General features: G+C 46.4%; 2 protein-coding genes across 2 annotated transcripts in view; both read right to left on the bottom strand.

Moving 5' to 3' along the window:
• The window catches only part of LOC117050938 (solute carrier family 2, facilitated glucose transporter member 5-like), a 38178-nt gene extending 16025 nt beyond the window's left edge, over positions 1-22153 (bottom strand). The window contains exons 1-5 of the mRNA XM_033156901.1: positions 22060-22153; positions 20316-20476; positions 19141-19265; positions 17212-17364; positions 15658-15783 (exon numbers count right to left, since the gene is read on the bottom strand). Coding sequence (XP_033012792.1) covers positions 15658-15783; positions 17212-17364; positions 19141-19265; positions 20316-20476; positions 22060-22128 — 634 coding nt within the window. The 5' untranslated portion in view covers positions 22129-22153. The remainder of the gene's footprint in view (positions 1-15657; positions 15784-17211; positions 17365-19140; positions 19266-20315; positions 20477-22059) is intronic.
• Positions 6904-10527, bottom strand: LOC117050585 (solute carrier family 2, facilitated glucose transporter member 5-like). Its single transcript, XM_033156253.1, has 3 exons — positions 10429-10527; positions 9285-9412; positions 6904-7609 (listed from the first exon to the last, which is right to left on the bottom strand). Exons 1-3 carry the CDS (start codon positions 10487-10489, stop codon positions 7436-7438), a joined length of 363 nt encoding a protein of 120 aa, XP_033012144.1. The 5' UTR covers positions 10490-10527; the 3' UTR covers positions 6904-7435.
• Positions 22154-25934: the final 3781 nt, after the last annotated feature.

The following is a 25934-nucleotide window of genomic DNA, read 5'->3' as shown; positions in this document are numbered from 1 at the left end:
TTAGTGAAGAGTCGTGTGTGTGTCTCTCCCTCCTGCTGCGACAAGCTCCCCTCCCTGTTTGTCTCCCAGAACCAGAAGAGAACTGAAATGGGTGGAGCAGTGGCAGGTTGCATGCAGGAGTAGTCTCTGATTGCTTGGGGAAAACCCTGGAGAGGATGGGACTTAGATGGCTATGGAAAGACAGGGATTTGAAGGGATAAGGCCTACCAGAGATAAGCTGCTGTGCTCACTAGGCCTGACACTCAGCCAATGCTGTGCAGATTGTGCTTTTGCTAATAAAGAGTTTGCTGCTGGTTTGCTGTTTGACAGGTGGCTAAAAAGCTCCCGTTTCATGCTGTTTCAGATGACGCAGGGTCCCTGCTGCAGAAATAGTAACAGATCTTTGACCCTCTGCAATCCCAGACCACTACATGTCTGATCTTACCGTAGATGGATGGCTGGCTACCCAGAGGTTGTAACCATATTGCAGAGATGATCCAGAGGAAGTAAGCAATGTAACCAGCAGAAGCTGCCTTGTCAGCGCCTATGGGAAGGAGCAGAAGCAGATACTGAGGCCTTTGAGTGTAGAGGGCGAAGCATTAATACATCCTTTTAAATTGATGGTTTATTCAGTACATGTAGAACTTCAGAAAAAAGAAACTTAAACACATAGTAAAAGAGAGGTCTGATGCTATCCTGGTTTGGTCTAGCAGAGAAATCCAAAAAGCAAGGATCCGGGCCAGACATTTCAGCAGCCCAAACATCTCTAAGTGTCAAAGGCTAGATGTGGGTTCTTCCTGCAAAGAAACATTTCCATAAACTAAGGAATTCACATACAAATGAAGGAATGAAAAGTCGACATCATTGTTTCCCTTGCTTCCCAACTGCTAGTACTCCAACAGAAATTTAAAGACAAAGAATATAAACATGTGGCACTTACTGTAACAACAACAACGAAAAAGAGGTGCTTTTAAGTATCCCCTGAAAAAAGGGCACTGCCTATTATAATATTCCAGAAAGCATTATTAAATGCTGACATTGCAAGCATTTATGAACACTCTGCTTGGAGGTTGTAAGAGGACTTCTTACAAATAAAGGTCACCAGGTTCCAACATGGGTGCCCTATGATCTTTACACGTGATGTAGAGAAAGTGTACAGGGAAATGAATACTGGGGACTCCTCACTTGTGCACTCTGGGAAATAATTAAGTAATTTAATTCATACCAGGAAATGGAGTGAGAAAGCTGGAGAGTCACAAGCAGACCCTCCCCAGACAAGCAGACCCTCCCCAGAGCCCGAAGGGGACTTCAGTGAGGGTGGAGAAGAGACTGGAGATGTAGCACGGCTTTGTTTAGGCTGCTCAGCCTCCCCGCCCAACAGATGATGCATGTGGCGGCCCAGCAGCAGCTGCTTCTCCACATATCCTCCAGCATCCAGCCAGCCCCAGAGCTCCAATTCCAATTGTGAATATATTGTGGTACAGTATTTTTTTTTTAATCTGGATTGGATAGAGAGTGTCAGAGAGGGCATTTAAAGGGTGTTTGGAGGGTGTTCCCCACTTATGCGATTTTCAGTTATGTGCATGGGGCACCGGAATGCAACCGCTGCAAAAGTGGGGAGTCGCTTATATATGCATCTGATCTGAGATGCATGTACAGTCGTACCTTGGAAGTCGAACACAATCCGTTCCGGAAGTCCGTTTGACTTCCGAAATGTTCGGAAACCACAGCGCAGCTTCTGATTGGCTGCACGAAGCTCCTGCAACCAATCAGAAGCCGCGGAAGCCCCATCGGACGTTCGGCTTCCAAAAGAATGTTTGAAAACTGGAACACTCACTTCCAGTTTTCAATCATTCCGGAGCCAGAAAAAATTCAACTCCCAAGGCGTTCAGGAGTCGAGGTACCCGTGTATTTGAAAAATGTCCTGCTGGTCCCAGTGAAAGAGACCCAGAAGCATTTTCTCCTCTTACACCCTCCTCTGCTACTTTATTTCCTCAATTGTATTCTCCTTTGTTACTAACAAGTTTTAGCAATAATAATTTATGAGGCAGGCACCCTCGCTATATCATCTTAGACAGCAACCTGACCCAGACAAAAGGATTTAGTTGTGCATATTTGGTTTGAAACATTTTGCTCATTTTAACTGCATTTTACTATGTAACCCATTTAGCCTCTAAGCATTAAAAGAGTTTTCGCATTAACAAGGCCCCCCCCCCATAAAATAAATACATTTGATGGGATTTCCTGCCAGACCTGTTTGCATTCTGGAAACAAACACACATCAGTTTGTTTAACAAAACTTTGCAGGGTGAACAAACCCTCTGAACTTACCCATCTGCGTGTTGCTGTGGACTTTTTTCTCCTTTGTGAAATGCTTGACATGGATAGTCGATACTGAGAAGATAACTGGCTTACCTGGGGGAGAGGTAAAAGTTATCAACTGCTGCAAATTACTTTTAGAACGTAGCATTAGCCTTGCAAGAAGGCATGGGTGAATTTGCTACTTTCAGTTTCTCTCGCTTTCTGTTGTTGTTGTTGCCTTCTTGGGAGTTGTGCCTGACCTATGGAACGCCCTCCTGTCAGATGTCAAGGAAATAAACTACCAAAGTTTTAAAAGACATCTGAAGGCAGCCCTGTTCATGGAAGTTTTTAATGTATGATATCATATTGTGTTTTAAGTTGTTGGAAGCCACCCAGATTGGTGGTTGGGTGGCATATAAACAAACAAACAAATGTTGTTGTTGTTGTTGCTACTGCTGCTGCTGTTACTATTGTTTAATATATTATAAGGTAAAATATTATAAGATAAATATATTATATCTTGCCTTTCTCCCAAGTATGGATTCAAAACAGCTTACAACATTTTAAAAGTTCAGTTATAAGATACAGAGTAAGAAATACACGCTGGTTAAAATAAATTAAAGGGTGCCACAACACAATTAAAACTAGCGATTAAAATACCTGTTAGGTTTCAGGGAAGCTGACCCCTCCCCGGTGGCAGCCAAAAAGCAGATGAACAAGAAGAGTTCTTACCATGTAATTTATTCAGTATTCACAGAGAGATATGAAGGAATGCTGTCTCTATTAGATAATGGCGTTGCTCCGAGTAAAGTCCAACCCCCTCCGTCATCCCTGTGATGGCTGGACTGAGCTTTCTGCCTCAGTTTTCTGTTCTACTACTCTCAATGCCCGCCTAGTCCTGGGAGAGGGGGGCTCAGGAAGGCTTTCCAAGACACTCTGTCAGCTGTCTCTCCCCCTGCACTTCTTCTTCCTGCTGTTCTTTTCCCAATATTTCCCTTCTGCAGCCTCTGAACTATGGCCTTCTGCAAACCACTGTTCTAAATCTATACTGTCCTCCTGTTCTTGGGAAGGTTCAGGAGAAGGGCGGTCGGTCCCTACCATTCCTCTTCAGTCCAGTCCCTGACAATATCTGGACACCATCAAGGCCAAAAACCACTCATAGCCTTATCCCCCATCAATTTGCCATCGGAGTGTAAAGCATCCATGTTGGTGGCCATTGTACAGCCTGTGACAGTGAATTCCAGAGTTTAACTATGGCTACTAACCACAATGGCTATGTTCTATCTCCTCTGTTGGAGGCAGTATGCCTGGGGGTGCCGGGGAACCACAAGTAGGGTGAGTTGCTGCTGAACTCAGGTCCTGCTTGCAGGGGTGGAGCAAGGGGGTGCGTTGGGGTGGGCCGCCCCGTGTGGCATCCGGGGGTGTGTGTGACACTCAGCACGCCCCCCCCTGTGACTTTTTACTGGGTGGCAGCGCAATGGTGACTCCTAAGCCACCCAGTAAAAAACCTTGCTCGGCGGCTTGCTCGCTCACCCGCTCGGCACTTTGCTTCCTTCCCGCTCGGACTGCAGGTGGAGGCAAGGGGCGGGCCAAGGAGGGGCGTCAGTGGCCCAAGAGAAGTGTCCCTCCCACTCCTCGCCTCAAGCAGCAGGGAGGAAGCAAAGCACTGAGCAGGTAAGCAAGTGGGTAAGTGTATGGACAGCCACGAGCAGAGGATCACGGTGCTGGAGCGGCACCGCCGGCAACCCACTACGTAGAGCGCATGTGCAGCGTCGCTACGTAGCGGCGCATGCGTCATATGTAGCGGCGCTGCACATGCGTGCTGCGGAGCGACACCCCGCCCCCGGGTGCACGTCAGGTCTGCCGCTCCAGGTGCCTGAGCAGCTTCCTACGCCACTGCCTGCTTGTGGGCTTCCCATTGGGGCAACTGGTTGGCTATGGCGAGAACAGGATGCTGGACTAGATGGGCCTTTCACCCGATCCAGTGGACTCTTCTTACATCCTTCCCTGTCTTCCCTATTGAGATTGTATGCAGAGATAACCTTGTCCCACTGTATATCTCATTGGTGTACATCTCCCATCATACCTGATCATCAGCCAGGCTGCCAGATGAGGGTTCGAGTCCAACATTTGGAACGCCCAACTGGTTCTCCAGTTCTAGGTTGTTGGCCGTCATCCTTCCTTCTTAGGCTGGGTAGGGGACAGAGAGGCGAAGGACACGCAGACTAGCCCAAGCTTTCGGAACTGGTGAATGGCGGAACAGGCAGCCAGGCTCTATTTCCCATTGAAACAAGTCATTCGGAAGGTTCACAGCGTTGGAAGAGCCAATCAGGGGATGGTGGCTGGAACATTCCAGGGGAAGCTGTTGACAGTTGGAAGGCCCAATAAAGGAGGCCCATGTCGGAGCATATCAGATCTGAATTATTTGCAACCTGAGTAATACAGCTGGTGTAGCACAGCTGCTCAGAGGTTGCCTGCAGAGTATTAACAGGATTATGTATCCTCTCTGCAAGAGACCAGGCTAAGGGACCAACCAGCAAATCCTGATTTAAAACCACCTTTAACACAAGCACACTAAATGGCCTTAGGAAAGCCACACACTCTCAGTTTAGTACCTCCTCCACTCCAAATTGCAAAGCAGGAGTTTGAAATGTTTATATGACAACAACAGCAACAACAACAACATGACCTTCGCCCTACAACAATTAAATGCAATATTAAACATATTGATCTAATTTCCATGATGGTTGAAGATATAAGAAGTTCATCCCAGTAGGGATGGAACGGTGCTGCTTTCATTGCCTGGAGCTACTCTTCTTTTGCTAGAATTTCCCAAAGTTCACATTAAATCCTGGAGGATTTTAAAGGGTAATATAATAATTAGTATGGGGCTTTCAAGTGTTCAGCATTCGTGTAGCCCTTAAGGGAGGAAACATTACATTTGTGGGTTTGTTACTTTAGAGAATAAAAAAAAGAGGTGACCTGACAAGAGATGTATAGAATTATGCACTGTGAAATGGAGAAAGCGGATATAGAAAAGGTTTTTCCCCCCCTCCCACTCACATAACACTAGAACCCAGGTCCACCCAATGAAGCTGAGTGTTGGAAAATTTGGAACAGAGAAAAGAAAGGGCTGCTTCATGCAGTGTGCAGTTAACCTGTTAACCCCTACTAAAGGCAGTGATGGCCACAAACCTGGATGGCTTTCTAAGAGGTCTAGACAAATTCATGGAGGACAAGGCTATCAATGGCTACTAGCTAAGATGGCTGTACTGTGCTTCCATAGTTGGAGGCTGTGATGCTTCAGAAGTCCAGTTGTTGGGAGCCACAGAAGGGTGCTCTTGCGCTCAGGTTCTACTTGCCGGTTTCTCACAGGAATTTTGGTTAGCCACTGTGGGAACAGGATGCTGAACTAGAGGGGCCATTGGCCTGATCTAGCAGGTTGCTGTTAGCAAGGTAAAAAGGTAAAGGACCCCTGGATGGTTAAGCCCAGTCAAAGGCAACTATGGGGTTGCAGCGCTCATCTCGCTTTCAGGCCGAGGGAGCCGGCGTTTGTCCACAGACAGCTTTCCGGGTCATGTGGCCAGCATGACTAAACCGCTTCTGACGCAACATAACACCGTGATGGAAACCAGCGCGCACGGAAATGCCGTTTACCTTCCCACCACAGCGGTGCCTATTTATCTACTTGCATTGGCTTGCTTTCGAACTGCTAGGTTGGCAGCAGCTGGGACAGAGCAACAGGAGCTCACTCTGTTGTGGGGATTCGAACCGTCAACCTTCTGATCGGCAAGCCAACTGACAACGCACCGGAAGCTTCCCCAGAATCCAGGTCCTGACCCTTTTGATCCCTGGTCACTTCCGCAAGCTCCAACATTCCCTGACGCCCCAATTCCGCCTCCCTCAACTCACACAGGCCTTCTCCTGGGCCATCTAACTCCACCTCCGTCTTTGCTGTCCCGTCCCATCCCCCTATCTCTTTGGAATCCACCCATCGCCTCCATGGCATCTCCTCCACAGGCCTCATGACTGAATTTAAGAAACCTTTGGGACACTTTTACCTCAGGCCTTCGAGGCAAAGGCGTCATTGTGGCTTCTCGCAGCAAAGAGTATCCGGGAGCTCATTGGGATGGCCTTGGGACCATCTCTCAGCCTAACCTACTTCACAGGGTTGTTGTGAGGGCAAAAAGGGTGGAGGAGAGAACCATGGATGCTGCCTTCAGCTCCTTGGAGAAAGAGGCAGGATTGTAATTTTGTGGTTGTTAGAGCCTGGATAGATCACTTGGTTAGAGTGTGGTGCTGATAACACCAAGGTTGTGAGTTTGATCCCTGTATGCGACAGCTGCATATTCCTGCATTGCAGGGGGTTGGACTAGATGATCCTCAGGCTTCCTTCCAACTCTACAATTCTATGATTCTATGAAAAGAAACACACAGTCTTTCTGGAAACAGGGATATACATCACATGTGGATTTATTATTATTATTATTATTTTACTTCAGTTTATACAGCATGTGTTATTATCAACAAAAATGTAATAATGATAATGAAGCAATAAGCACCACCAATAGAAAAATAGCCTGAGGTTAGACAGTTTTTTTTCTTTAAAAAAAAGACATTAAGGAAGCCAAGTTCATTAGTTTCAATGGGCCTACTCTGAGTAGGATGGCCATTGGGCATAACTCTATATCTGTTAGAGGAGGGATAGGGAACTCGTGATGTTGTGGGAGGGATGGGGGACTCCTGATGTGGGAGTCCAACTCCCATCAGCCCCAGCCAGCATGACCAGTGGTCAGGGGTGATGGGAGTCATGGTTCAGCAACATCTGGAGACATCTGGTCCCCCATACATGGATTACAGGTGCCTGAGAGCTGGACGCATCATCCAGAAATGAAGTTCCCTGCTGTGTCTCTGCATGAGTGGCCAATACAGCTTTTATTAAGACTGATTAAAACACGGATGGGTAGCCTATGACCCTTCAGGTGGGTGCATAAGCCAATACTGAGAGGTGGTTGCAGTCGGAGTCCAATGTAGGAAAAAGAAGGAATAAAGTCCAGGCTGTTCAGTCAGACCAGAAGGGAAACTGCTGCTATCACCAATGGGCCAACCGAACAGAATATCTCTAAATTGCTGCATGGACTGTCTTCCCAAGTTTCTAGTCCTCTGCGATTTGCATAAGCAGGAGGGTCCTGGTCATTCGGATTGCCTCGGTCCTCCTGATATCCAGGAAGTTCTGGCCGCTGGTTTCGGGGATCTGCTTGAAGGCATAAATTAAGGTGGCTACGCAGAGAGGCCAAAAGAGGAGAAAGCTGTAAGGCTCAATGTGTAGCTGGAGAGAAAAAAGAGAGAAAAGGATAGAGAGAGGGGGGACTTGGGCACGAAATGGAATGTGTGTAAGAGAATGTCATCAAGGTACAGATAGTAGCAGCCACACCAACACAAGCATAATGGCAGACAAGCAAGCAAGCAAGCAGCATGGGTGGCAGGCAGCCCATGCAAGCTGTTTAACGGGACAGAGATCGGAGGCACTTCTCAGAGTGGTTTGGCAAACTGCTCTCTGAAGCACCCTTGTTCAACACAGCTATAGCAAGGTTTAATGGAGGGGGCAGGTGCTTCAGACAGGGGAGTAGCAAGGGGGTGGGGGCGGGCCGCCCCGTGTTCCATAATGGAGGGGGTGACAAATTATCAAGGAACAATTTTTTTTTGGGGGGGGGGGGGATTGAAATGTTTTTTTGAAAAAAAATGTTTGATTTTTTTGGGGGAAAAAATGAATTTTTGGGGGGGAAATGCCTGCTCCGAAGGTCTTATCTTACTATACTAGGGATTGTATAGCTATGTATGAAATTTCATGCATATCGGTTAATATCTTGACCCTCCTCCACCAAAATAGCTGTTCACTTGGCTGTTTTCCTATGTCATGAAGGCTGAAATTTCAGTTCAGAGAACACTTACTGTTCCCAACCCTAACCCTGTGGAAAGCCATCTAATTAGACTTTAATTTGATTTTGAGATGTTTTTAGGAGGTAATTTAATTATTGTTTGATTTTATACCAATGTTATGTATCAGATGTTAGCCACCCTGAGCCTGACTTTGGCCGGGGAGGGTGGGATATAAATAAAAGGTTTTTTTTATTACTTGTTATTATTCCTTTGTAAGAAAATATGAAATAACGCAAAACCATTTTTCCGGGGGGGGGGGGGGGAATCAATGGGGAGGTTGACAAGAAATTTTCTGCAATGGGTACCACCTGACCTTCCCATGCCTTGGGGGGGGGGTGACAATTTTTTTTGCCCCCAGTTACCAATTTACCTTGCTACACCCCTGGCTTCAGAAAACCAGACTCTGAAGGAGGAATGGCTTCTGAAAGTAACAGACTATGCAGAAATGGCAAAGCTGACAGCAAAACCGAGAGATCAAAATGACAAACTTTTTAATAGATGAGTGGAGGCCTTTTGGGGACTATTTGAAAAAGCATTATAGCCAAATGAAATTGCAGGCAGATTCGAGATATGAGCAGCGGATGAAAAACGATAAAATAATTGTACTACAGGGATTTTTTTCTTTTTCTTTTTGGTAACAGATAAAGAGTTTGTTATATAACGCAGCAGAAAAGGGCTTAAATAAAAACACTGGGTGGGTGGGAAGCCAATCTATGAAACATAGTCGTTATATAATTATCTAATTTGAGAAATTTTGAAAATCTTTATCTTAATTGCAAAGGAGGCCAGCTACAGAATGCACATTTAACGCAGCAAAGTTAACACACACACAAAAACATTATCTTAAACATTTCAAAAGAAAACATTGCTAAAGGAAGTCAAGTATCGAATCCACATTTAAAACAGCACAACTAGCAGGAGAATAAAATGTTATCAAAAGCATAGAACATTGCTGCTGCCGCTGCCAATGGTGCCTCATGACAGGTGGAGTCTGTGGAAGCTCAGGTTCGATGAACTGGGACTCCTCTAAGAGAACCTTGGATGTATTAGCCAAACCCACGTACCTCTATCTGAAGGAACACGACTCCGATAACAAATTTGCAGAACCAGTGGACACAGCCCCCAGCCATGAAGGCAGTGGACCGGGATGACTGAAGGAACAGCTCTGCTACAATCACCACTGGAACTGGATCTGGGCCGGGAGAGAGAGAATGCCCCATTTTCATTTTCGCTGATAATAATATAATAATTCTAACAAAATATTAAAAGTACATTAAAACATCAATCATTAAAAACTTCCCTTAAACAGGGAAGCTTATCTATGCTACTCATGTCTTGTGCTTCCTCAAGGAGCCCTGAACATCCTGGCCATATATTTAAAGCACTACGATGCCACTTTGAACAGTCGTGGCTTCCTCCAGAGAATTATGGGAGCTGCCATTTGTTAGAGGTGCAGAGAGTTGCCAGGAGGCCCCTATTCCCGCCCCCCAGCTTAAATTCTCAGACTGGTTTAACAACCAACCCCTCTTCTCAGAGAACTCTGTGGGGGGAGTAGAGGGTTCTCCCAACAACTCTCGGCACCCATAACAAACTACAGCTCCCAGAATTCCTTCGGGGGAGCCATGACTGTTTGATGTGCTATGATGCTGCTTTAAATATATGGTTGGGAATGTGGCCCAGGTAAAGACTTAGGGTTGTAGCCAGTGAAATTCTACTCAGAGAAGACCTACTTAAATTAGCGAACTGGATCTATAGCACAAATGTTGGATATAACCCTTAGCTTCCCCTTCAGACTTATGATGATGTTTGGCAACGCACTTACACAGCTGTTTGGGGTGTGTCTGTGTGGCATTGCATATATTTTTACAGACTAAGTGTGTCTTTGTCCGACTGTGTCAGTACAGTGGTACCTTGGTTTAAGAACAGCTTAGTTTATTAACAACTTGGATGAAGAACGCTGCAAACCCGGAAGTAGGTGTTTTGGTTTGTGAACTTTGCCTTGGAAGCAGAACATGTTCCACCTCCTGTTGAGTGTAAATTGAGCCCCCCACTGCTATGGGAAAGCACGCCTTGTTTTAAGAACACTTTGGTTTAAGAATGGCCTTCCGGAATGGATTAAGTTCGTAAACCAAGGTACCACCGTACTGGAGAGCTCAGTGTAATGAGAGATGGACAAGTCTCATAAATCATCTTCATCAGAGAGCTTACCTGGTCCGATGGACTGTCCAATGAGGAAGAGGGTAACAAAAAATGAGCTGACGTATGACATCCACGAGATGGTCTTCTGTTAGAGAAAGGAACTCACAGTTCAGGCAGAGACAGTGATGTGGTTGCAAATGTCATAGACACTCCACTACTGCAAGCATCATCATCAGAAAACCCTATTTAATAGGACCATGACTGTGTTCCTATGCCTGGGCATAAGCTCCATTGAACTCAGTGGTGCTTTGTTCTCCCCAGTATCAACCATCTCAAACGCTAAGAACAGCAGGTGAAGCCCTGTTGGTTGTGGTGCCTCTGGGGACTTCCCAGTTGGATTTGACACATAACAGGGCCTTTTCAGTGATGGCTCCTTGCCTGTGGAATGTCCTTCCTAGTGTGGTGCGTCTCTCACTCTCTCCCTTCATTACTTACTTTCAGGAATTTAATAGCACTCTTGTTTAACCTAGGCATTTGATGGCTGAAAGACACTGCTCCTGGCAACCCTATGATCACCAGCTAAGAGTGTTTTTAACTGTTCTTTTTATATATAAAAAGGTTTTTAACTGGTTTTAGAGTGTTTTAAAACTGCTTTGAGTTGTGGTTTTTTTTTTTAAAAAAAATATTTTATCATTGCTGCATGTGCTGCCCTGGGCTCCTTTGGGAGGAAGGGAGGAAGAAAAATCAAAACAACAACATGGTTTAATTAACAGCCTATCTGCTCCGTCCTGCAAAATTCCTCAGTTTTATACTAGTTCAATTGTCATCACCTCCTGCAAGCAATTCTTGGAATTGCAGCTTGGTGTCAGAAACTCCTGAGCTTCTGCCATAGAGCTACCATTTTGTCAATGTGTAAATGTTCATGTTCTGTGACTGTAGAAATAAATGAACAAATAAATAAAATTATAGGGTTTTATCCAATGCCAGTCCAACTCCGAGCAGACTCGCTGAAGTTAATGGACTTTAGCTCATCTTGGCTGGTATGCAGCACTGAAGTTAATGGACTTCTTCGTTTATTATTTAATTATCTATTGGATTTCTATCCCACCTTTTCCTCTGAGGAGGTCCAGGTGGCACACACACGATTCTCCCTCTCCTCATTTAATCCCCCCACAATAACACTGTGAGGAAGGTTAGGCTGAGAGGCAGGGGCTGGCCTCAAGGTCACACCCAGTGAGCTTTGTGACCCGAGTGGGGATCCGAACGCTGTTCTCCCCACACCCCAATCCGACAATCTAATCACTGCACCACACCAGCTCCCCACAACACCACATAATTATAATGGGTTCCCACCGAGTAGGATTCAGTTGGCTGCAACCCATAATTTCCATTACTGCAGCATCCACTACACAAAATCAGCATCATTCATCATTTGAGGCCCTTCTCCATGTGCCATCTCCGGAGAGTGGCAACAGGAGAACGGCCTTTTCAGTGGTGGCACCTGCTTATGAAATGCACTCTTCCCAGGGAGGTTCACCTGGCACCGTCACTGACTACTTTGGGGCACCAGGCAAAAATGTTTCTTTTCAGCCAGGCTCGGGGAGTTTGGGATATTGTGGCCTCCTTTGTTTCATGCATAGGAATGCTTTCAGCTTTTATTTTATTTTATTTTTATGTTGGTTTTCATTCTTGTGTTACATTGCAAGTCCCTTTGGGACTTTACTTTCTGCAAACAAAAAAGACTAACAAATGCAACAGATAAATTATTATTATTATTATTATCATTATCATTATCCCAAGAACTGAGGGCACTGCTTTGGTGGGTGCTTAGCGTCAGACATCAAGAGTTTGCAGACTTGCAATACAGACCTGTAATTCAATCGCCATGGCTAAGAGGATGCAGGTGATGCTGCAGATCCCCAAGCCACTGAGTAGGAGATTTCTGTGCCCCGAAGAGTCAGCAAAACGGATCTAACGGATACAAAAAAGGCAGGGAAGTTAGAAAGAGAGAGGAAGGGTGCTTCAAGATGGCCTGTCTATTGAGCATCCATTCTGATTTATTTGCAGGGAGATGAGGAGATGTCAGCTATTTAATGGGTGACCATATTTATTAGCTTACAGGGAGATTAGATAATTCCAGTGCATTTCCTTGTTGCTTCCAGCATTTTTAGGAAGAGGGTTTGTTGCGCTAAACCTCCCAATCAGCTCTCGCTGCTCGATGTGAATTGGCTAGTATGTGATTAGGAACCGAAGAAGCTCCCTTGTGCCAAGTCAGACCATTGCATCCATCTAGCTCAGCAATGTCTGCACTGACTGGCAGTAGTTTTGCAAGGTTTCAGCCACGGTGTCTTCCCCAGCCTTAAGTAGAGATGCTGGGGATCAAACCTAGGACCTTCTGCCTGCAAAGCAGATGCTCTACCATTGAACTATAGCCCTACAGACATAGGAACACGAGAAACTAGCTTATATTGAGTGCAGCCCATTAGCCAATCAAACTCAGTATTGTCTACACTGGCTGGCAGCAGCTCTTCAGAGTTTCTGGCAGAGTACATTCCCATCCCTACCTGGAGATGCAATTGGGGATTGAGCCCATCTGAAACTCACCCGAAATTAGCAACAGCCTGGATGGGTACAGAGGCAGATGCTCTGTTTTTACTTAACCCTAAGCCAAATCAGGGACTCAGCTATACAGCTGCAAATAAAACGTTTAAACTGTGTTGCAAAGTGCATTATACAAATGTGACACTAGATGGCGATGGTGAGCAATGCCAAATCCAATATATTTTTCAAAACTTTTTTTCAAAAGCATTTCCACAGCGTTATTAATATGTGTCTAGATTCCACCCAGATCTCTAGAGAGGCAATGGCAGCCATTTTGCCCATCCTCTGATCCTCCTGCTGTGAGCTAAGCCATGGTTTGTCTTTGCATGCCATCCAAACCTGGACTTGTAGTTCGTCTGTAGGAAACTGGAACAACTTGGCCAGCTTAACACAGATGCACACTATAAAAGTGCTGGCCTTGGGAGTAGGCCAAGGGTAGAAGCATTACAAGGAGGAGCTAAACATTCATATCAGGGGAGACCAACACGGTGCCTTCTAAACATTTTGGACTACAACTCCCATCAGCCCCAGCTTGTGTGACCGATGCTTAGGAATTATGGGAGTTGTAGTCCACAACATCTGGAGCTCACCACGTTAGCGTTGATGTAGAAATGGGAGAGAATCTTACCACCAGGAGAGTTATGAACATAAGCAAAATGTATATCGTTATGCTGATATACCCGACAATTTTCTCTTCTAACCCCATAGACATGTAGATTATCTCCATATAATAGCTGGCCTGAAAGGAGAAACAGACATTCTTAGCTGAATGATGACCCCCCTACAATCAGGATATAGACAAATCTGTCCATTTCAGTTTCTGTCGTTTTTTCAAGGCTTAATTTTGGTTCTCCACAGAGAGCCAGTGAGGAGGGGGATTTTTCACTGCTCAATATCCCACCCACTAGAGGAGGCCACAATATCAGTTAACCTGGAGGTTAAAGGCCAACCACCTGGCTGAAAACATTTTTGCCTGGCACCTCAAAGCAGCCAGCAATGACACTAGGCAGGCCTCCCTGAGGAAAGCATCCCACATGCAAAAGCCACTACCAAAAAGGCCCGTTCTCCTCGGGGAGATTGCCCTACCGCGTTAATGCCGGTGAGCTGCTGCCCACCCATCAAGACGACTGCAGAGACGAGGTGGTTCCATATGTCATCGAAGTGATACATCGTAAAGATGTCCATATCCTTTTCCGATTCCTCGGAGACGTCCTCCTCGTGGAGCTCTTCGATTTCATCCTCCACATTGTCGCAGCCCCTTAGCTTCACCAAGGCTGTGTGGAAGGAGATGACTGGCTTACTAGTGCCACAGACTACCTATGTCGACTCAGCAGCATTTGGAGGGTTCTTAGCGCCCCCCATCAGTGCTGTCAAGTGTCCCGTTTTCCCCGGGATTCTCCCTTATTTCAAGCAGTTTCCCACTGCTCTCCCTTATTTTTTATTTCCCTTAAATTTCCCATTTTTAATGGAAGCAGCTCCTCTCCTGCTGGCCAGGGACTGGGTGGGATGACCTCGCCTACTTGGAGAGAAAAGCCTCAGCCCTCAAAGCAAGTGGGAGCCGTTTCCCGTGCTTACAGGGGGGTGTATTCCTCCCCCTGCATCAGCCCCTATCCGTTGCCGCCGAGCCCCTCAGCCGGCCAATAGGGTTAGCTGGCGGGCGGAGCCTGGCTGCCTTTGAGCAGCTGCTGCTTCCTGTCCTGTTTTGATGGGATCAGACAAGAAGACGATGGGGCTCCATCGCGCGGAGCACATGGCTGCCCTCCTCTTTGCTCCGCTCCAAGCCCGCTTGGAGTTTACATTGCTGCTCCGCCCACTTTTGCTTCTGGCTCCGCCCACCACTGACATGTGACTGTCCCTGGGATAGGTGAGACTGCTGATCCCTTATTTTCAAATCCGAAACTTGACAGCTATGCCCCCCATCCCCAGTCTGTATACACACCGCCTCTTCCAGCAGTGGAGGCTGGTGCCCACTGGAACTACTATGGCAGAGGTCAGGGAGGCCAACAGTAGGGGGCGCCAGAGCGAATGGCTGGGGGTGCTAGAGCCAATGGTAGGTAAAGTCAATGAATTCTAGCTTTGTCCCCATCTCTCCCCCCCTCCCCTGCTGAGTTCTACAAGGGCAACACTGAGCCTAAGGACAAGGAGGCTGACAGGATGGAACCCTATTGGGATCCCGCTGCCCGGGGCACCCCGCCCCCTACGCTCCGCCCTTCCTACGCCAGTGCTAACAAACTCTCTCTTGCAGGAGGCAGTGATGGCCACCAACTTGGATGGTTTTAAAAGAGGATTGGGCAAATTCATGGAGAGGAAGGCTATAGTATCAACGGCTACTAGTTTTGATGGTTGTGTTCTGCGTCCACGGTTGGAGGCAGGAATGCTTCTGAATCTCAGTCTCTGAAACCACAGGAGGGGAGAGGGCTCTTGTGCTCAAGTCCTGCTTGTGGCCTTCTCACTGAGGCATCTTTTTGGCCGCTGTGAAAACAGGATGCTGAACTAGATGGGTCATTGGCCTGATCCAGCAGGCTCTTATTAGGCTACCTTGCACAGAAATTGAAAACAGCAGCACTTTTGGTGCTCGCTCACTTCGGTGGGTCTACTCTAATTAGTGGCATACAACCCTGGGCTTAAAGTTTTGGGGCATGAAGACTGATGATAATAACCACATCCACATTTTTTTTTCCCCATTCAAGTTTCTACCTTCTCTGGCTGCTTTTTCATCATGCCTCTGAATCAGGAGGTACCGAGGACTTTCGGGGAAGAACGGCAGGAAGATGAGCTGAAATAATGCCGGAACCCCAGTGAGGCTCAGCAGGAACGGCCACCCTGCGCACACATGGTAAGAGACATGAAATGTGATAGCACAACTAGGTGGATAATCCACAGAGCACAGACAGTATCTGCCCCCCTCCAAGGTTTGTGTTCTCCCCCGTCCCGTTCCCGCCACCTCAATGTGAATTTCTTTTTTAAAAAATTTCATTTTTATTGTGTTTTAGTTATAAACAATAACAAAAGAAAAAGCAAACAATGACTGGATAGGAATAACCAAACAATATAAACCAGGCATGATAGAAGCAAGGCATAAACCTGAAGACCATTGTTATAAGAATTTTAAGATCTCAAATGAATATTTATTCTATATTTGAGTCTCAAATATAGAATAAATATTCATAAATGCACACATATTTAAATATATGAACCATGTGTCTGAAATAGTATGGGAGAGCAATCCTGAAGCCATTTTGACTCTCCCAATGACCTTAACTATTCCTCTGCCGTCAGGGAGGCAAATGGGGAAACCCTTCCCATTGCCTTTTTGCTTGCAAATCCTGTCTCAAGGGCGCATTTGTGTATGAATAGGATTGTGAATAGGATGAATGTGACCTGGATTCAGGAACTAAAGTATTAACTGGGTGGTGCTATGGGTTAAACCACAGAGCCTAGGGCTTGCTGATCAGAAGGTCGGCGGTTCGAATCCCCGCAACGAGGTGAGCTCCCGTTGCTCGGTCCCAGCTCCTGCCCACCTAGCAGATCAAAAGCACGTCAGAGTGCAAGTAGATAAATAGGTACCGCTCCGGTGGGAAGGTAAACGGCGTTTCCGTGCGCTGCTCTGGTTCGCCAGAAGCGGCTTAGTCATGCTAGCCACATGACCTGGAAGCTGTACGCCAGCTCCCTCAGCCAGTAATGCGGGATGAGCGCAGCAACCCCAGAGTGGGACAAGACTGGACCTAATGGTCAGGGGTCCCTTTACCTTTAGGGTGAGCCTGTGACCTGGATTCAGGAACTAAAGTATTAACCATCACAAAAGAATGGCCAGACTGCGCAGGTACTCCAATCAGAGACCATTATCAGGTATCCTGGCAGACAGGATTTCTGCTGGAGACTGCCTCCTTCTGTGGTGTATGTATGATGTTTTAGGGGAGTGGTCTTGGGCTACAGGGTGGACTGTAGTTTGCAAAAGGGGCTGAGAGTTGCTCAGGGGCCCCTATTCTCCCTCACAGAGCTACTGTTCCCAGAGTTCCCTATGGAGACAGATTGGTTGTTAAACCACATGACAATAACTACATGTCTGAATTGTATGCCAGGTGTGCGTGAGTGGGTGGGTTTAAAAATTAAATGGGTTGGCCACGCTCACATTCAAACTTTGTGGGTGTGGCCAGAGTGTAGAAGTGGGCGTGGCTAGAGGGTTGACCCTTGAAGAAATGTGAGCCGCCTCTGTGTCAAGAGGCCAAAAGGGGCATCTCTCAGACTTACCTTCTTGGGTCCCTAGGAGTTTGTCAAGCCCAAATATGCGAGCCATCAGGCTACCAAAGATGATAAAGAAATGGCCAGTGATGGCTATGGCTCCTCGAAGGTTTTCGGGGGCAATCTCTGTGAGGTACATGGGAACCACGCTGAAGGAGATCCCTGATGACAAGGTCAACAAAAAGACAATTGAATGTGCACAGGCTACGTGCAGAAGCATCTGGACATATTCCTGGGCTGGCAGGCAATGCAAAGTTCTACTCAGAGCAGATGGTTACAAAAGCTGGGTGCCTGCCCCTCTCTCCCATGGGGTCGCAGGCACACACGCAGGGTCTGTGTCCCTTTGGAGAACAGAAGACACAGTGGAGATCATTGTGCTTTAAGAAATATGGTTCATTCACCTATTTACAACTTCCATCTGCATGGAGGAAGTCCGGATCTTACAACACGGCGCACAGCTGTGCAGGGAACTTTTCACCTCCCTCCCCAAGATAGATGTCAGCTTTTTTGCCCCTTCTTCCTCCCAGAAAACCCCTTGCCCTCCCCCAAAGCAGTTACTCTGGCAACCTTCCAAATTCTCAGTCTCTGTTTACACCTGGGGGCGAGAGGGGAGATTTCCCTGTCTGGCCCAGCTCTGCAGTTGGTGTCTTAGTCCATATCCCAATTAATCAAAATCCAAATATTTCCTTCATTCCTAGGGTTTAGGAGGATTCCCCCCCCCATCTATAACAAGACTCATAGGGCCGTAGCCAAGCAGGTGTTGATTTTTTTTTCCATTTCTGAAAATATTTGGGGCATTTATAATAAAAATACAGAGTGCTTTTTTTCTTTAAAAATGTTTAGGGGTACTCTCATTTTCCTACTCATATTGAAATACTGCCCCTCAATGAGGCCAAACTTAGATTCACAAAATGTTTAGGGGTAAGTGTAACCCTGTGTCCTCCCAGAAAAAAGCACTGAAAATACATAAAAACATAAAATACAAACCGTGTACAAAAAGGTTAAAAGACACTTAGTGTAGCTCAAAGTAGACCTGTTGGAAATTATTTAATTTTTTCACAAAAATTATATAATACTTTTTTTAAAAAAACAAAACACCAAAACCAACCTTAAAGCAGTCTTATAACAGCAGTTTACAAAAAGAATAGAACAATGAATTTTTTGGTTAAAAGCAACTATTTATAACGTTCCAAAAAGGGGGGGGAGGATTTAAACCAATGATAAGCTAAAAGCCACACTGAAGCACACATGCCAAAAAGTGTCTGCTTGATATCAATAGGCAGGGAGTTTAAAGTATAGGTAAAAAATCAGTTTCTTGGCAAACGCAGAATAAAACCTGTAACAGTGCACTTCTGCAGATCAAAGTGATCAAGTGGGCATATATGGGGTAATATGATCTCATAGGTACTAATGAACCTAAGTGAGCCATGCCCATTATCTTCAATGGGTCTACTCTAAGTAGGACTAGTATTGGACCAAAACCCCATTGAAGTGAATGGACATGGCTCACTGAAATTTATTAATTCCAATGGGTCTCCTATGAGTATAACTTAGCTGGAAAAACCTATGCAAAATACACTTGGAAGGTTGTGGGCTCTCTTTCCTTGGAGGTTTTGAAAGCAGAGGTTAAATGCTCATCTGTTACGGTTGCAGGGGGTTGGACTAGATGACCCCTGGGGGCACCTTCCAACTCTATGATTCTTTTCCCGCACCTATGACCACGGACCACTGTACAGCTGTCTGTTGGAAGCAAAGCAGCCACCCCCAAAACATTTGCAGGCGCGAAACAGTATTGTAAACAACCCAATACCACCCCAATACCATCATGATCACAATAATTGTGAATGCACAATATACAGGACGTCTGGAGAGGCCCAGGTCAAAGGACATGCATTCCCAGCGTATATATTTAAACAGCACATCCTGTCTCCGACTCACCTGCACATATTCCAATAACCAAACGTGAAAAGATGATGAACTCAAAGGAGTGCACTGCTCTGGAGCAGCCCATGAGGACAGCAGAGATTATGGCCAAAATATTATTCACCTGCAAAGTACGTTTTCTGAAAAGGCAGGGAAAAAAGGGCAGGGTGGATACTGATGGATGTATAAAAGCAGATGGAAAAGCATCAGGGAGAGGAAATTGCAACTGGAATCCTGCTATGCTACTGTTACTGCTGCTACAATTTAATTACTGATATTTTGTCCTGGTTTTGTTCATTGTTGGAAAGGCCAAGGAGGTTTGCTCCCTAGCATCTGCACATAGGACGAGGAATGCCCCTGTTCAGATTCCTTCGGAGAGCTGCTGCCAGTCAGTGTAGGTCAGTATTTGACTTTAGGTGTTGCTGAACTGCTGCACCCACCATCGCTGACCATTGGTTAAGCTGGCTCGGGAATGTTGGGAGTTGTAGTCCAACGACTTTGGGGGACCCAAGGTCAAAAAACACTGGCGTAAACCACGCTGAGCTGGGGAGCTGCTGCCAGTCAGTGTAGACAGTACTGAGCTAGGTGGACCAATGGCCTGACTCAGCATAAAACAGCTCCCTATGTTCATTTGCCTTAAAGGAAGGGTAATAGCTCAGCAGTATGAGCAACTGCTTTGCACGCAGAAGAACCCATGTTCAATCCCTGGCATCTCCAGTTAGGGCTAGGAATCTCCCGTTTGAAAGCCTGCAGAGCTGCTGCCAGTCAGTGTTGGCAATACTAGATAGGCCAATTGAGCATAAGACAGCTTCCTATGCTTTGATGTAGATTCTTTTCCTGTAAAAGGGAGATTTGGATCCGGAAAGGCCACACAGCCTTTCCCCTCCAACACCCTCCCCATAGTGCTTTCATAGGCCCTAGGATAAGAAGGTCATTCACTAGGATTGCCAAATCTCCAGGTTTGCCTGTCCCCCTCCAGGTGGTAGAGGGAAAGCTTGAATCTCCAGGTGGCAAAAAGGCAAGCAAAATAGAGAGACTAAGAAAATTATTTGTGTCGCTTGTACACTTCAGTTTCTACAAGACTGCCAGTTATTGCACAGATTCTCATGCTGGGGTATCGGCCCTCTTTCACGCTTTTCTTTTCTCTCCATTAATTAATCTCCATCTCCAGGGTTGAGTTATCACTGTACCTGCCACAATTATCTGCCAGGGGAGCCACCAAAAGAGACCCAACCATGCCTCCGACTGGGAAGAATGAAACCGTCAGCCCCCACTGGAACAGGAGCAAGCTGTGGTCTATGCTGATGTGATTCCTCCATCGGTAGGTCTCGTTGTAAAAGCTTTTAATGAACTAGGAGAGAGGAAGAAGAAGAAGAAGAGTTTGGATTTGATATCCCGCTTTATCACTACCCTAGGGAGTCTCAAAGCGGCTAACATTCTCCTTTCCCTTCCTCCCCCACAACAAACACTCTGTGAGGTGAGTGGGGCTGAGAGACTTCAAAGAAGTGTGACTAGCCCAAGGTCACCCAGCAGCTGCATGTGGAGGAGCAGAGACGCGAACCCGGTTCCCCAGATAACGAGTCTACCGCTCTTAACCACTACAACACACTGGTGTAACAGTCAGCACCAGGGTCTTCCTGCACATTAAGCCACAGTAAACCATTGTTTTGGTGCCATGCAGATCTGAACAGGAGGGGCAAGGCAGCCTTGACTACCGTGTTTGTGGTTCTCGTTCAACATCCTTGTTTCCAAACACACGCTCTCTCAACCACCGTTTGAAGCACATGGCTTTCCCCAAAGCATCCTTGGAACTGTAGTTGGTTAAGGGTTCTGGAAACTGTAGCTCTGCAAAAGGGGAGAACAACAGTTCCCAGGATTCTTTGGGGGAAGTCATGTCCTTTAAATGTGCAGTAAATATATAGTGCGGATCTTTCCACCATGAAGGGAGAAAACATGTTTAGGTGTGGATTAGCGTATTGATGCACCGCGTTACTCACCTGAACCTTCTGTCTCTCTGCTTAATAAACTTATTGTGTGCAAGTGGTCCAAGGTTCCATTCCCCACCCCCCAACAGAACAAATACAGTGGTACCTCTGGTTAAGTACTTAATTTGTTCCGGAGGTCCGTTCTTAACCTGAAACTGTTCTTAAACTGAAGCACCACTTTAGCTAATGCGACCTCCCGTTGCACGATTTCTGTTCTTATCCTGAAGCAAAGTTCTTAACCTGAAGTGTTATTTCTGGGTTAGCGGAGTATGTAACCTGAAGCGTACTTAACCTGAAGTGTACTCAACCTGAGGTACCACTGTACTGGAAATAGGGAAAGGTAGAACATTTGCACTGACCCCCTGCAACCAGTTGCCCACACTGCAGGGCTGTTGTGCCTCCTCTCCCTCCGCCATTCCACCAGTGGGAGAGATGGGAAGCTGAGCTCGCTCCATCAGCTTTGCCCCCAAAGCTCAGCTCCATCCTTCTGCCCCTGAACTGTGCCACAGCGTAGAGGGTGTGTGTGTGTGTGTGTGTGTACAGGGGTGGTTGCCCCGGGCACAAAATTGTAAGGGGCACAAAATTTTGACACCTGGTGCTGCCTCAATACAATTGTGTGCTTCTGTCGCAGACACCGTTAGGCAGTTGAATGTGCATGCCATTTCCCTCCCTCCCTTTCCCACGTGGCCCCGAGCGCTGGCAGCCCATGCTACGCCACTGCTGTGCCCGCTGGTCATTAGATGAACTCCCATTGAAGAATTGGTGCCTGAATTTTATTTCCCCATGTCCTTCCCTCCCTGTCCTTTTTCCTTGCATGTTGTGAATTTATATTGTAATCCTGCAGGCAGGGATTGTTTTGTTCTAATCAGCTGCACATAAGCCACTCTGGGAGCCCTGTTGGCTAACAAGTAGCGTGCAAATGCTCTGAACAAATAATAACAGACCATACCTCTGCTGCGTAGTTGATCACAAAGACGTTGTAGCCATATTGGAAAGACGATCCAAAACCAGCGGTCATTGCAGCTAGCACCAGGAGTCTTGTCGGTTTCTATTGGAACAGAGCAGCAGAAACCATGAATTTCAGCATACGGGATCCAACCTCCATAAATATTTGTTAGATCCCAATGCATGACACGTTTGCTTGAAAACAGGCCTTGCGGGTCTCGGTGATAATGAAAATTCAATCTTGCTACAATTTAGGGTTGCCAAACGTCCAGAATTTCCTGGATATAGCTGGGATTCAGCCATCTGTAACAGCGGCCAGGTGGAAAAATGCAGAAAAGTCTGGGAAAATCCAGGCATATGGCAACCCATGTCAGAAGTATAGTTTTTGGTGAATTTCCTTTAAAATAGCTCAAAAAATCATTTTTGTTTCGAGATTTTGCAAAGAAAGCTCCACAGCTTTGCCAAAAAAAGCTCCACAACTTTTATGTCCAGATTTTTCAGGGAATCGGCTTCCTCCCACCCACCCCCCTTGGCAGTAGAGAAGCACAAAGGAAATGAGTATTCTTACCAGTTAGAAACTTTAATGATCACAGCGAGAGAACAAAGAATCCCTATCCTAGGCATGGTGGTGCTCCCAATTAAGGGTTCCACCCACTTCATCCCTAGTCACCCACTTCACTACTGTGTCTTGTAACCTGATCTCATAACCACTGTGGTTTCTGTGTTGCCACCTTATCAGCTCTTCTTGACCTTGGGCTGAGCAGATGAATGCTTTCCAGAGACAGTGAATCTGTTAACCCTCTCCCTTCCAGTGTTTCTTCTCCTAGCTGTTCCCCATTTCCCAGCTTCTGCCTTCTGAACCATGTCCCTCTGCAAACCACTGTTCCAAATCTATACTGTCCTCCTGCTCCTGGGAAGATTCAGGATCCGGATGAGGAGCAGGGAGAGGGGGAGGGGGAAGCTCCCACCATTCCTCCTCCATGCAGCCCTACTCAGCATGGTCCCTGACATATGGCAACTCAATTTCTAAGCCTCACTAGATACATAGAATCACAGGCCTGCAAGGGACTGCATGGAAATTATCCAGACTGAGCCCCTCAAGCTTGCAACATTACTATAGGCTTACATGTCATCGCCATCCTGGAAAACAGTTGTACATCAGATTCATCAGGTGCCGTGTGGCCTTTTATATATTGCTGAACTCCAGCTTCCATAATCTCTTGCCACATCAATTGGGGCTGCTGGAATCCAACAACATCTAAAGGCAGCCTTGTATCAGGAGGTTTTTTAATGTTTGATGTTTTATTATGGGTTTTTTTTTATATGTGTTGGAAGCTGCCCAGAGTGGCTGGGGCAACCCAGTCGTATCGGCAGGATATAAATAATAAAATCATCACCATCATCATCATCTAGAGTGTGGCAGATGTTCGCCTTCTCTGCTTTAGATAGGGTTGCCATATTTCAAGAAATACAAATCCGGACACAAAAAGTTGTTGAGCTTTGAAAAAGTTTTAAAAACCCAGGCATTTTGCTGATTACCCAAAATCCCCCCCTTCCCCCCAGATGCTGATTCTGTCATTGGAATCCCGGATGTACTTTAGATGGCCAATGATTTATAAATGCAACTGGATAGAGCACTCCCCCAACTCACCCTTTCAGTGGGTTTGTCTTCCTCTTCTCTTTTCATTCTCTCTGAAGCAGGGCTCAGAAACCAGGGCTCAGCTGTGGAAGAGGAATTAACAGCCGATGAGCAATATTCAGGAAAGAAACTGTGCAAATCTATAAAACAATGCGACACCAAACAGAAGGGCACAGCAATAAAATTACTAATAACTGTTTCATGATTTATAATGCCAGGCATATATAAGGTTGCTTATAAAAAAAAAAATCAGTCCCAGGCAAGTTTTACATGCTGCAGTAAATACAATATTTCATCACTCTGGAAGAGCTGGATGCATTCTGATCTGAAATGAGTGAAGAAGCATAAAACCAGGCAATTTCCATAACAAAAGTTTGATAATATATATATATATGAATACATCACAATAAAAAGTGCAATACACAAGAGCATGCCATGCAGGGGACTGGGCTAGATGATCCTTGGGGATCCCTTCCTAGTCTATAGAATTGCTCTATATGTCATTGATTCTCACTCTCCAGATTCACAGGGTCATTTGTGTTGACAATAGGGTTTGTTTGTTTGTTTGTTTGTTTGTTTGTTTGTTTGTTTGTTTGTTTGTTTTAGCCTCCCCTTCAGTGCTCCAGAGTAAAGGCTCTGCAATGCTTTTGAACAGAGAATGGTTTATAGGATGGAGAGGCAGGGGGATATTATTAGGAGGCTGTTGAATAAAAGAATAAAAGTGTGAAAACAAAGGCCCATCTGGTCCAGCATCCACTAGCAAGCCACTTCCAGGAAGCTCATAAGGAGGGCATGGATAATACCTTGGACCTCTTCTTTGACCACCAGCATCTTAGTCCAGTGGCCATCACACATATGCGGCAACAAATCTCAAATTCACACTTGGAATATTTAAGCAAAGCCAGAAGCTTTGCCAAGTAGTCAAAGAGGGGTGGCTGGAGCCCATTTGGACTGGTAGGGCTGAAGGCAGGGAGCCCAATACATGAATTAATGGATTGCATGGATAGTTGCAAAACCTGCCTACAGGGCTGTAGCTCCGTAGTAGAGCACCTGACTGCCGTCCAGAAGGTCCCAGGTTCAACCCCAAGCACCTGCAGGCTTGGCAGGGAGGGACACCTGCCTGAAGCTCTGGAGAGGTGCTGCCAGACAGTGTAGACAACACAGATCTAGATGGCCCGGTGGTGTGATTCAGTAGAAAGCAGCTTCCTATGTTCCTTTCCAGAGCGCTTCCCAGCTAAGGAATGCACACGGCCAAGAATTAACTCTTTATTGTCACTTCCACAGCTCTGCAGAACTATGCACACTAGTCTAGGCAGCCATTCCCAGATCCATGATCTATGGAGCAGTTGCAGCAACTGGGGACCACTCCCCCTCCACCAGTTTATGTACCTTCCCTCAACGAGCTGCGTGCACGTAGCCAGAGACTACGCCTGCATGGAAACTGCCTCTGCTCTTCTCACTTCATTCTGCTCCTGGTTCTGGGAGACAGTGATGCAGAGGAGGGTGGGGAAGCACCCAGCCCTTCACTAACCTCTTCCTCCCACTCCGAAGCTTCCCCTGCCTAAGATTCTTGCTTCCTGGCTAGTACAGGTCCCCACGAATTACTGCCCCGCTCTCCCAAGCCAGACTCCCCCAGTGCACCCTTGTCAGCACCCTGCCAGTCCCTGTCATTTCCTATATCTGCATTCCCCCCCCCCCACACACACACAATGGTCACCTTCCCTTCTGGGTAACTGCCTGAGCTGCCTGGTGGTGGTAGGCTGGGCCAGGATCAAAAATGGGTGGAGCTTTACCTTTGCCAGGTAGGCTACTTTCTACACAAACCCACGGACACCCCCTCTCTCCTCTATCCAGGTGAGCAAGAGTTCAAGAATACATTCCAAGCAGGAAGAAGTACTATGGGTGTGAAGGAAGGCCAGGGTGTGTGGTGGCTTGAGGAGACTTCTGAGGGCCAGATACAGAGGCTTGGAGGGCTAGATTTGGCCCAGGGGGCTGAGCTGTTTCTTCCTGGTCTTAAAGGATTTGCTTACAGATGATCCCAGGTTGAATCCCAGGGCATATCCTTGTAGGACTGGAAATGTCACCTGCCTGAAACCTGGAGCTAGATGGACCATTGGTCTGATTCTGTGTAAGGCATCTTCCTATGTTCTTATGAAACCGATGGAGAGTAATTTCCATAGGGACATTCGGGGATAAATGGGCAGAGAGGATGCAGACTGACCACAGCTTTTCCGTACAGG

The sequence above is a fragment of the Lacerta agilis genome, chromosome 8, assembly GCF_009819535.1.
Source record: "Lacerta agilis isolate rLacAgi1 chromosome 8, rLacAgi1.pri, whole genome shotgun sequence".
NCBI lineage: Eukaryota > Metazoa > Chordata > Lepidosauria > Squamata > Lacertidae > Lacerta > Lacerta agilis.
This window is presented reverse-complemented; position numbering and strand designations above follow the sequence as displayed.

Bases quoted from the DNA above. Each gene is read 5' to 3' on its own strand.
- LOC117050585 (XM_033156253.1), bottom strand. From the start codon at position 10,489: ATGTCATACGTCAGCTCATTTTTTGTTACCCTCTTCCTCATTGGACAG. The intron at 9,413-10,428 runs GTAAGCTCTCTG...CTCCCGGCCCAG, and splicing joins TGGACAGTCCATCGGACCAG to ATCCAGTTCCAGTGGTGATT. The intron at 7,610-9,284 runs GTACGTGGGTTT...TTTTCTCTCCAG, and splicing joins TCGTGTTCCTTCAGATAGAG to CTACACATTGAGCCTTACAG.